At 35.5% G+C, this 11,458-nt stretch overlaps 1 protein-coding gene across 1 annotated transcript; it reads right to left on the reverse strand.

Moving 5' to 3' along the window:
• Positions 1-4,481: 4,481 nt before the first annotated feature.
• Positions 4,482-11,252, reverse strand: LOC107840526 (ER lumen protein-retaining receptor erd-2.2). Its single transcript, XM_016684411.2, has 6 exons — positions 10,842-11,252; positions 8,565-8,764; positions 5,704-5,844; positions 5,498-5,578; positions 4,927-5,051; positions 4,482-4,825 (listed from the first exon to the last, which is right to left on the reverse strand). Exons 1-6 carry the CDS (start codon positions 11,062-11,064, stop codon positions 4,777-4,779), a joined length of 819 nt encoding a protein of 272 aa, XP_016539897.1. The 5' UTR covers positions 11,065-11,252; the 3' UTR covers positions 4,482-4,776.
• Positions 11,253-11,458: the final 206 nt, after the last annotated feature.

Below are 11,458 nucleotides of genomic sequence, written 5' to 3' on the forward strand. Positions count from 1 at the left end.
ACCGTACAAAATGCATGGAACAAGATGGCAAGACATAAAAACGCCCCTACAATGGAAAGTAAACAAAGAATAGTAGGCACTCGTAATACAGCATGCAACAAGGTAGCCTAACAAGAGTAATACACCAAACAGGTAATACCCTACCTTACCTATCCTAATAGTCACTAGCCTTCTATCCTAATATGCGTCCTCCAATCATGTCCTCAGTAAGCTGTAACTGCTCCATGTCTCGCCTAATCACCTCTCTCCAATATTTCTTTGGCCTACCCCTGCCCCTCTTGAAATCATCCAAAGCAAGTCTCTCACACCTACAAACTGGCGCATCTGTGCCCCTCCTCATCACGTGTCCGAACCATCTCAAACGGACCTCCCGCATCTTGTCCTCCACCGAAGCCACTCCAGCCCTCTCCTGAATAGTCTCATTCCGAAACCTATCCCCCCTAGTAAGACCACACATCCAACGTAACATCCGCATTTCTGTCACCTTCAATTTTTGAATATGAGAGTTCTTGACTGACCAACACTCTGCTCCATACAACATGATCAGGCGACTGCCACCCTATAAAATTTGCCTTTAAGCTTGGGCGGCACCTTCTTATCACATAACACCGCCGAGGCGAGCTTCCACTTCATCCATCCCGCCCAAATCCGGTGAGAGACATCCTCGTCAATCTCATCATTCCCCTGAATCATGGACCCGAGGTACTTGAAACTATCCCTCTTACACACCACCTGAGAATCCAACCTTACTACCACCTCGTCCTGCTCCCTCGAGCCATTAAACTTACATTCCAAATATCCGGTCTTGCTCCTACTCAACTTAAACCCTTTAGACTCAAGGGTCTGTCTCCACACCTCTAATTTATCATTCACTCCTCCCCAGGTCTCGTCAATTAAAATCACATCGTCCGCAAAAAGCATACACCAGGGCACCTCTCCTTGGATACGCCGCTCCATAACCAAGGCAAACAAAAACGGGCTAAGAGTAGATCCCTGATGTAATCCTGTCAAGACCGAAAAATGCTCTAAATCTCTTCCCGCCGTCCTCACCTGGGTCTTAGCTCCATCATACATGTCCTTAATTGCTCTGATATACATCATCGGGACCCTACTCACCTCCAAACATCTCCAAAGGACTTCCCTAGGGACTTTGTCATATGCCTTCTCCAAGTCGATAAACATCATGTGCAGGTCCTTTTCCTTTTCCTGTACTGTTCCACCAGTCTCCGCACTAGGTGAATTGCCTCTATCGTAGAGCACCCGGACAAAAATTCAAACTGGTTCTCCGAAATAGACACTAACCTCCTCAACCTCCACTCGACCACTCTCTCCTAAATTTTCATCGTGTGACTCAATAACTTAATACCCCTATAGTTTTTGCAACTCTGAATGATTATATAATTAAGTATCATATAATTTTAAAAATAGAATTTATTTAAAAAATTATTTTTTTCTAAAAAATTTAAGGTGTGTTTGATTTCGATCTTAGGCCACTAATAAGTTCGAGCCGCCCCTGATGTCAAACTACTATTTTTAGAGATTACGACAAATAATTTAAGTTGGGGGAGTAGTAGGTAAATGAGTACACTACTAAATACAAAAGGAATTTGATTAATTAGTAAAATACTTTCTCCGTTCTAAATTACCCGTCCTAAATTTTTTAATTTGATTTTTCATTTTACCTATCTTTTTTTACTAATCAAGAAGATACAAAAAAAAATTTATGTTTTACCCTTTGCATTAATTATTTTATCTTTAAATTAAAATATAAATATCATTTAATAGGGATATTATAATAAATTAGGTATTTTATTAATTATTTTTCTTAATTAATGTGTCATCTCAATTTGAAACGGATAATTTGAAACGGAAGGTGCATCTAACAGCATAATCATAGAGTTTGAAATTATTAGTACATCTTCCAAAGTGTGTATAATTGTTGTAGTAGGTGTACAAAGGGAACATATAAACTATAAAGTCTCAAATGCTTCATTTCATGTACTTAATTAAAACAAGTTGCTAATTAATTATATTATCCTTGGTCAAATTATAACTCAAGATTCTATCTAACTACCCTTGTTTATCCGTGATGACTTTTGTGTTAATATTCACGAGTTGAGTTTAATTTGCAGTGAATATACGTTTTCTTTTAATGAAAAATCCACCTATAATGTAACGGAGTCGGGATTTTTATAAATATTCAAAATATAAAAAAAATTAAATGCATGAAGAAGCCAAATTAAAGATAATAAGTTAATTCCATACCAGTTTCAACCTAAGATCAATTAAGGTACAGTGTAAAGTCCAATAAGTATTTTTGTCTGTGCGGCGCTGATCGAGGAACGAAGAATTAGTCTCACGGCTGTCAGTTGAGACTTGGGAAACCCAAAAAAAGTATTTTTATTTGTGCAGTTTTACGGAGAGCCAATTAACACTCTTTCATCAAAAAATTTACACCATGTATTATATTAAAATTTTAAAGTACATATTTAATATATGTTGAATTTCAATGACTTCTTCATATAATTATTTTTTTATTTTTCTTCATTAAAATCTTGATTCGCCTCTAATTTTTACAAGATAAATAACAAATCATTGTAGTTTCACATGAAATCTGAAGTAAATTGAGAGTATTCAAATTATCTTTATCTTATAAAGATAAAAAAATTATATTTGATAGATACTCGCCATTAATTCATTACGAGAAAAGGGCATCCATCTTAATCCTTAGAACACAACTAATAAAGCTATAATATGACAACACAAAAGTTCCATCTTATACGAAAACGCGTTTGGACCAGTGGTTGAAGTTGATCAAATTAATGCATTGATATTTGTTCGTGTTAATTTTCTTTTTAGTTCATTTTTAAAGGATCTTTTTTTAAAAAAAAAATATTTTTCACATAGTTAGCATCACAAAATTAAAGATAATTTGATATATTATAAATACATAGGAGTATATCATAAGATGTTTAATATTCTAAACTCTTTAAGTTAAATCAAAAGTAAGCCAAATAAATTAAAAAACGGAAGGAGTATTTAGGATTTTGGGGAATTGTGCCATTATTAGTACTACATAGGAGTAAAAGATAAGAGCATTGATTTAATAATAAGTCAAAAGCAAGCATCCTGATCCTATAACAACAACTATTATAAATGTAAAGTAATAGTAGGCTAGTAGCTTTTTTTGTTGTGTAATGTGATTACTGTGAATGAGTTAGGCCAACAGCTAGCATCTTGTGTGCACTACAGCTGTTTGTATTCTGGACTATCCTTTTCCATACCACCAAAAAAAAACAAAAAAAAACAACTCCAATATTCCAATTAAACTTTAACACTTGGAAACTTCTGGACTCACAAATTACAAAAAATGATAGCAAGGCAACAAAAAGAATTAAAAGGAAAAAGGACAACGATGAGGAGGAGTATTTTGATTTTTACTTAAATAATACTACTTCTGTCACATTCATTACATCGCACATTTTAAACAATATTTGGATTATAAATAGATAGTCAAATTTGACGAGGCAACTTCTTAAAATGCACCACACTGGTAAATACTATAGCAGTAACTCTTAAATAAACTATTGATTTGAGAAAAAATAAGAGTCAACTTGAGCTGAGGGTGTAATGTTTATGTATACTCTTCTCAGATTCTTTTTGTGAGATTATGTTGAGTAATTATGTTGTTGTTGGTTAAGAATTAAAACAAGTTTCTCATCGATACAATATCTGTAAAATGATTTATTCTGTTTTTAAATGTCTTAAAACAATATAGGACCAGTTGGCTGCTATGTAACTTTGATTATCCTCCCTTTTCCTTGGCTTTTGAATTAATGGAATGACAAAGATAAAGCAAAAGTCCCTTACCTAATCAAATGACCCTGTATTGTTGGAAATATATCTGAAAATAGATTACATACTAAGGGCAGAGCCAAGGACAGACTTGGTTAAAAAGAAATTTGGTCAGGAAACAGGCAATATGCTATGGTAGGAATACCAAAGATTTAAATGCATGCGCACAAACAGTGGTGTTAATCCAAACCCCGTAACACTGTTGATAACATCCGATGCATACACCAAACTAATGTTATTTATCATAATTAAGTAATTAAATTAGGTAAAACACATGTTAATCATTAACATGAAATTTAACTTCAAACACATGACAAGCATGTATTGACTTAACGTATACACCGAATGCGTTTAAGTTTTAACCCTACTTTAGTATTGCTATTTTAGTGTCTGTATCATCCTAGAAGTCCTTTCAATTGTGGAATTTCATGAAAATTTCCGGCCCCCACCGCTGCACACCGTATTATCTGTGTGATGGAGTGAAGATCTATTATTGCAGATTTCCCTCAGTAAAAGTTCATCCAAATGAAAACCACTATGACAGAAACGAACAAATTATTTCCCTTTCTGACATGACCATCTTGAAAGGGAAAGGAGGGGGGGAGGGGTACATTCAGGGGAAGCTGTGTCAGAATCCTTTATCATTCATTGTGGTACATTAGTACATAAGTACAAAAATGAGTACGTATCCAAAAGCCATATGTTAGTGCTAACTGCTAATGAGGTAGTAAAATAGTCTATGATAAAACAGAAAATCTACTACTTATATAATTATATATAAGACAGTGCTGACTTCACATAAGGTGAATGCCTGATTTTGTCCTAGACAAAAGCTGGGACATTCTAGAGAGACTCAAGATAAGCAAAATAAAAGGGACAAACGAATGTGAAACTTCTGTCCATAACTAGCACAACCATCAGTTACACGACCCCAGAAGGAAGGCGCATTACCAGCTGTCCACCGAAAACACTGCAATGAATAAGAAATGTAAAAGGTCATCGTCAATACAGAAAATGAGGAGGAATGCCAGAGGATAAGAAAGAGATGGACATGAGAGAAGCTTATTATACCTTTTAACATAGTAGTAACAGAAGTCTGCTAAGATAAAGGTTTGAACTATTTCAGATATCAGAACCATAGAAGGCCATAGACCATGACCCAATGCTACCAGCAAATGGCCGCGACTATCCAAAACCTGTCACAAAGCAAAGAAGAAAAAATATAAGGCTGTTAGAGCTAAATAACATGCTAAAAAGATCCAAATGTGTGAATATTTGCCCAACCAATACATTCCGACATTGACTATGATCGTACATCAAACATTTTGATCAACCAATTAAAAAAAATAATTGAACATCCCTAATGAATTCCACATAACAAAGTGAATACTTAGTATCATCACAATGCAATTCCTTCCCAGGCCAACTACTGGAATTCCATACAGTACAACTTGGCTAGCTAGCAAGGAACATGAAATCAGAACATCATATCAGCTTGTTAATTTTTGTTCAAAGAAAACCACATCAGGTCAAATCATAAAATTTGGCATACACCCATGAACTACGAATGACAGTCAAATAAAGTTATCTGACCAGTTTTAAAATCCAATCACTACAAAAACTGCGAAGTTGCAAATCAAACCTGGAGAACCCAATGAGCGCAGCTTAAGAACCTAGCAACACCCAATGAAAATACATAATGAGCTGTGAATGGCTCAACTATCTGTGTACAAAACAACAAAATGGTGATGTCAAAGGCAAGCAAAGGAAGTTCACCACAGAACCAAAAAAAATGGGAGAGGGGGGTTGAGAAATCTGCATTTCATAAATGATAGCATGCAACTATACCTTAGTGTTTTGCATGACACGAAGTTGAGGTAGCACAGAAACTGCCTCCAAGTAAACACAGAAAGCCCAGAACACTCTATTGACGAAGACATGTGATGTAGATGGATGAATTAATAAAGCTAAGGCAGCACAAGGGATCACCTGCAGAAAACGGAAAAAGGAACAAATGCTTTCTTTCTTTCTTTCTTTTTGAGAAAAGGTAATGTAAAAAAAACAAATGCTTTCTTTCTTTCTTTCTTTTTGAGAAAAGGTAATGTAAAAAAAACAAATGCTTTCTTATTAAAATGAAAAGAGAAAAAAACTCTGCAGAAGGTAGCGTTACAAGGGTCATGCAAACAAAATAATAACAAAAGCAAAGATAAATAATGACACCAGCTGCTTGAAAGAATCAAAGACATTTCAGTGTTGAAATTAAGATAAAACTGAAACCACCGACTCCATTCAGAGTTCAGAGAAAATTATATGAAATTGGAAGATTCTTAATCCCGATTCCTAATGACTCATCGTCTGAAGGGTAGCTTCTATAGCTAGCCATGGCAAAATAAAAGCCTCACTTCACTAACATGCTTTCGCTAAACTGAAAAATAATCTATAAACAGAGTATTACTTCAAAATGCTTACAAGCAAATAAAGCAGAAACCAATAACAATTTGAGTGGCTTATGAGTTTAAGCTTTCAAATTTGTCTTACAAACTATATAAATAATAGTGGAAGAGAACATTAAAATGATGGTTGAAGAAAAGCTAGATACTATATCAATAATAGTGGAAGAGAACATTAAAATGATGGTTCAAGAAAAGCTAGATAGAGGAAACATAACATCAAAGTTCAAACTTTGAATCTTAAAAACCATGAAAGTTGGTAAAATAATTTTTTTTAGTAGAACACTATCAAATTATTCTAAAATAGAAAGAATACCATAAAAATGGGGAGGAGAAATTAGAAGATATGCGGGTATCAAATATCAACATTGGATAGTATTTGAGGTTTAAGTGGGTCTTCGATAAATCCTTTACTTTCATTATCAAATGGAACAGAAAATTGATAAATTAGTGAAGTGGATGATCAAAATAGATAGAAAAGAAAGAACTGCAGCTGTACAACTAATAAACATATTCCAGGTTATTTTTAACAACTGTGGTGTCTGGGCCAACTTGTGCGCACCTCAACTAATACCATGGGGTACCCAGCTACCTCCCAACAACACCAGCTACCGCTGTAGCAGATAACTCTGGGTCACCAAGGCAACAGGTACCTGGATAACTCTAGTCACCGAGGTTTGGAATAGATAAGCAGACATCACTTAGGGGTCGTTTGGTTGGGAAATTGTTATCCCGGGATAACTAATACCGGGATTAGTTATCCCGGGATTACCCAGGATAACTTAGGATAACTTATCCCACCATGTATATGGGATAAGTTATCCCATCGCTATGGTGTAAATGGTGGGATAAGTTATCCCACCATTGATTAATCCCTCCAACCAAACATGGGATAAAATGATCTTTTATTTTATCCCGGGATTACTTATCCAAGGGATTACTTATACCTCACACCAAACGACCCCTTTAGTATTATTTTTGGCTCCGCTGAAAATTGAACCTCATGATTCTCAACTACTTCATTAATCGCTAAGTCGCACCCTCGGGTGCAAAACGCGCTACTCAGGAAGGTAAGTCATAAGAATGTGTGGCCTAAACTTGGAGGTAAGTTATAACATATATATAGCGATTGTTAGACTGATTGTGTTGTATGGGGTGAAGGGTTGCCAATCAAGAATTCACACAGTTGATGAAGGTAGCAGAGATGAAAATGCTTATATGGATGTGTGGACATACCACGAGAGACGAGACTAGGAACAAAGATATACAGGTCAAGGTGGGAGTGGCCTCTAGGTTGAAAAAGATGCGGAAAATGAGGCTGAGAGGGTTCAGGCATGTGAAAAGGAGAAGCCAAAATAAGCCTGGTGGGGAGGTGCAAGAGGATAGCGGTGATAGATTCGATTAGAGGCAAAGGTATATTGACGAAGAATTTGAGAGAGGTAATTAGACAGGACACGATACATTTTCAACTTATCGAGGAGAAGCCCAAATAAGCCTAGTGGGGAGGTGCAAGAGGATAGGGGTGATAGATTCGATTAGAAGCAAAGGTATATTGACGAAGAATTTGAGAGAGGTAATTAGACAGGACACGATACATTTTCAACTTATCGAGGACATGACCCTAAATAAGAGAGCATGGAGGTCGAGAATTAGGAGACGGTTAAAAGGTAGCCAGACATTTTCTACCCAATGATAGAGAGAGAGAGAGCAGGGTCGTAGTCTGGAGCACCTATTTGTTCCTCTACCAGTATTATTATTATTATTGTGCTAGCATTATCTTATTCTTATTACTATGGTTGTTTCTTCTATTTTGGTTATCTAAACTGTTTTTATCGGCACTACTTTTCTTTTTTACATATTTCAAAATAGCGGTTTACTCTATTATTACTTTCAGTTGAGCTGAGGGTCTATCGGAAACAACCTCTCTACCCCAGGAAGGTAGGGGTAAGGTCTGCATATACCTCACCCTCCCCAAACCCCACCTATGGGATTATAGTGGGTATGTTGTTGTAGAAATAGCGGAAAATATGACACGAATTGAAAACGTGTAAAAGTTAATACCAGCACATTTTTCTGATATAAATTAGAAAGTAGGTCAAACAACCCTTAATACAACAACCTTTTTATATGTCAAAAAGTTTAAAGATGTGTTTACTTTAACTTTCATCAAATGTTATCTTTGATTACCCCAATCACACAACTAAGTACAACTCAAGAAGAACTTTGAAAAAATGTATACACAAGTTGTTTGTTACTTACCACGTAATAGATTAAAAAATTGTCTTTGTCCTCCATGTAACTTGATCTAAGCTTAAAGCGGATCATATAAATAACCCATAAGGTTGTAGCTAATGTAGCTAAATCAAGTAAGGTGTGTATATCATATTCCATGACAAAACTGCAATACAGTCTAACAGCCAAAAACATAGCAGTGAGCTCCTGGGATTTGAGTGAAAGCCCTGCAATAATATTCATCAGAGTTAATCAGAAACAAAAAACTGAGACATAGGATTGAAACAGAAATAGAAGGCCAACGTTCCTAATAAATGTTCCAGATTCCACACCAAAATCGAGAAACAGATCCCTATTGGATAAAAAATTGCACCTTCTAAGAAAGGAGGATAGATGAAAAGAAATCTCAAAACCAAATTTATCCGGATTCCATAAAAATGTTCAATTTGGCGGGTTAGCGTGAGGTTATTGATGCAGTTATGCACTCATTGAATAGGAATCCATTTTCCGAAAGATCCTGGATTTCATACTTTGGTGGGTCTCTGAGATCAGAGATCCTGAATATGACCTATGTTGAAGGAATATCGATCTGTAACTTTCAATATTTTGGACTAGTCTCTCAACTTAAATTCACTCTAAAATGGTACAACAGAAGCCGCAGCACTGCCTACACGCTAACTAGCTTCCAATGTGTTCTCTAGCATTGATTTATTAAAGGGAAGCTAAAATGATCAAATCATATAAATTTTAGTCTTTCTTTTCTTCTTTCTTCAAGAAATTGCAAAAGAAACAATTCGTACTTTTATAACTCAAGATGGAAATAGTTCTTTAAATGTTACTCCAATTTCAAATGACGACCTTTAACAAGCAGGGAAGTCGTGAAAAAATAGTTTGTTTGCTTTACTCCATCTCAAGAATGTTGTTTTCCAATTTCAAATGACGACCTTTAACTAGCAGGGAAGTCGTGAAAAAATAGTTTGTCTGCTTTACTCCATCTCAAGAATGTTGTTTACTTCCTCTTTTGTTCCAACTCAACATATTGTCACTTCCCTTGGTGAAAATTCTTTTTTACCCGCTATTAAGATAAATGTGCTTGTTCAAAAATAATATAGGATCCATTTTTGTTCCAAAAAGAATATTAAACGGGTCTGTGTGATCTTTCATAACAGAAAATCAATCCGTCAACGATTAACAAAATGTTCAGTATTAAGCTATCCCCATTCTGCCCTTCTACTTCCACCATCTCATATTTTAATTGTTTCCAACGAATGTATTTATTTAAGAAAACAAAAATCCTAAGGATGCACATAACTAGTGTAGCCCATGTTTACTATGCTAAGAGACACCATCACCAGCAAGAACTCCAAAACTGAAGCAAGTGCTCTAGCACTTCTTCACACTCACCTCACAGATCTAAAATTGATAGCCATAAGACGACATACTTCAAACTAACGTTAACAATGAAAAAAAAAACTAGCAAGTTGTGCAGCTACCTCATCTTAAACTACAACAATGATTGCACTCTTAAAGAACACAAGGCACCAAAAGGAAAAGTCAATACAGGTTTGTGGCTATCGCGTAATACTCCACCTAAGAAACTGGTGAATCTCACAATTCACTAGTCACATTCAAAATATTACAGAGTCCAACAAATCAACGCCACTCAATAAAATATAAAATAAAAATGCCTCTCTCTTAACCAAAAAGGGCCTAGTGATCAATGACGTGGGTTGAGCACCGTGAGGTCACAGGTTCAATAGGTTCAATTCCCAACCGAGACAAAGACACTAGGCGATTTCTTCCCATTTGTTCTAGCCTTGGACAGGAGCTACCTGATAACTGTACCCATTACTGGTGGGAGGTATCACATATACCGAACTAATATCAAAAAAAAGGGCATACCTTATGACCACACCAGATAAGATTCCCTCCCCCTTTCCAACACCTTCCTACTCTTCAAACCTAAAAAAAACCATAAATCCGAAATCTAATGCAATCAAACATCGCCGAATCTGCTATGAAAATTCATAACAACACAAAATTAAGTAACAATCCCTCAATATCTTCACTTCAAGTTTCGAATCCAACAAACAAAACCCTAGAATTCATCAGCCGTTGTATTGAAAGAGACAAAGCTCGCATCTTTTTGTACTAAAACGTATTATTTCTACCCTAAATGACCAATGAATAACCCTAATCAAACCAATCTGCTTAGATCTTCCAAAATCCAGGTAAAAAAATCAATATTTTCCAATTCATCAATTCAATAAACAATTAAAAAACATATTTTTAACATTAAATTACCGGCACAAGTTTTTTCCTTCATAAGCTTATAGATAAGAACGGAGATTCCAATAGAATGAACAGCTTCAGCTGCGACGAAGAGATTGTCGTGATCGTGTACGATGGCGCGTAGCAACACCAACGCCGCCATACCGGTAATGACGGCAAGAAAAGCCTTGACCTTCGGCGGTTGCCGGCGGACCCATGTCGATACGACTTGGATCGGCCTACGTGTCGTCCTCATATTGATTTGGAGTAATATACCTAAAATTCGACGATGAAATCTAAGATTGATGATAGAAATATTAGGAAGAAGGAAATTTTGGTGAAAATAAAATAAATTTAGGAATCAAGAGGATGTTGTTTGGAGTTGGACACCACTAACGGGTCGTTTGGGTAAGTGTATTATAAAACTAATGCATCCATTAGTTTAATTTGTATTAGTAATACCTTGTTTAATATATTTTTGCATTTTATGTATAACTAACATTTTATTATATATTAAGGTGTGTAATACTAATAACTCAAAATATATGATATTAGCAATGCAATGAATCCAATACATGCATTAATATAATTAAAGATACTATTATCTCATAAAAAAATTTCACATTCTTTCTAACATATATATAGAAGAT

This window comes from Capsicum annuum, chromosome 8, assembly GCF_002878395.1.
Source record: "Capsicum annuum cultivar UCD-10X-F1 chromosome 8, UCD10Xv1.1, whole genome shotgun sequence".
NCBI lineage: Eukaryota > Viridiplantae > Streptophyta > Magnoliopsida > Solanales > Solanaceae > Capsicum > Capsicum annuum.

Bases quoted from the DNA above. Each gene is read 5' to 3' on its own strand.
- LOC107840526 (XM_016684411.2), bottom strand. From the start codon at position 11,064: ATGAGGACGACACGTAGGCCGATCCAAGTCGTATCGACATGGGTCCGC. The intron at 8,765-10,841 runs GTAATTTAATGT...ATATTATTGCAG, and splicing joins GAAGGAAAAAACTTGTGCCG to GGCTTTCACTCAAATCCCAG. The intron at 5,579-5,703 runs GTATAGTTGCAT...TTTTGTACACAG, and splicing joins GTGTCATGCAAAACACTAAG to ATAGTTGAGCCATTCACAGC.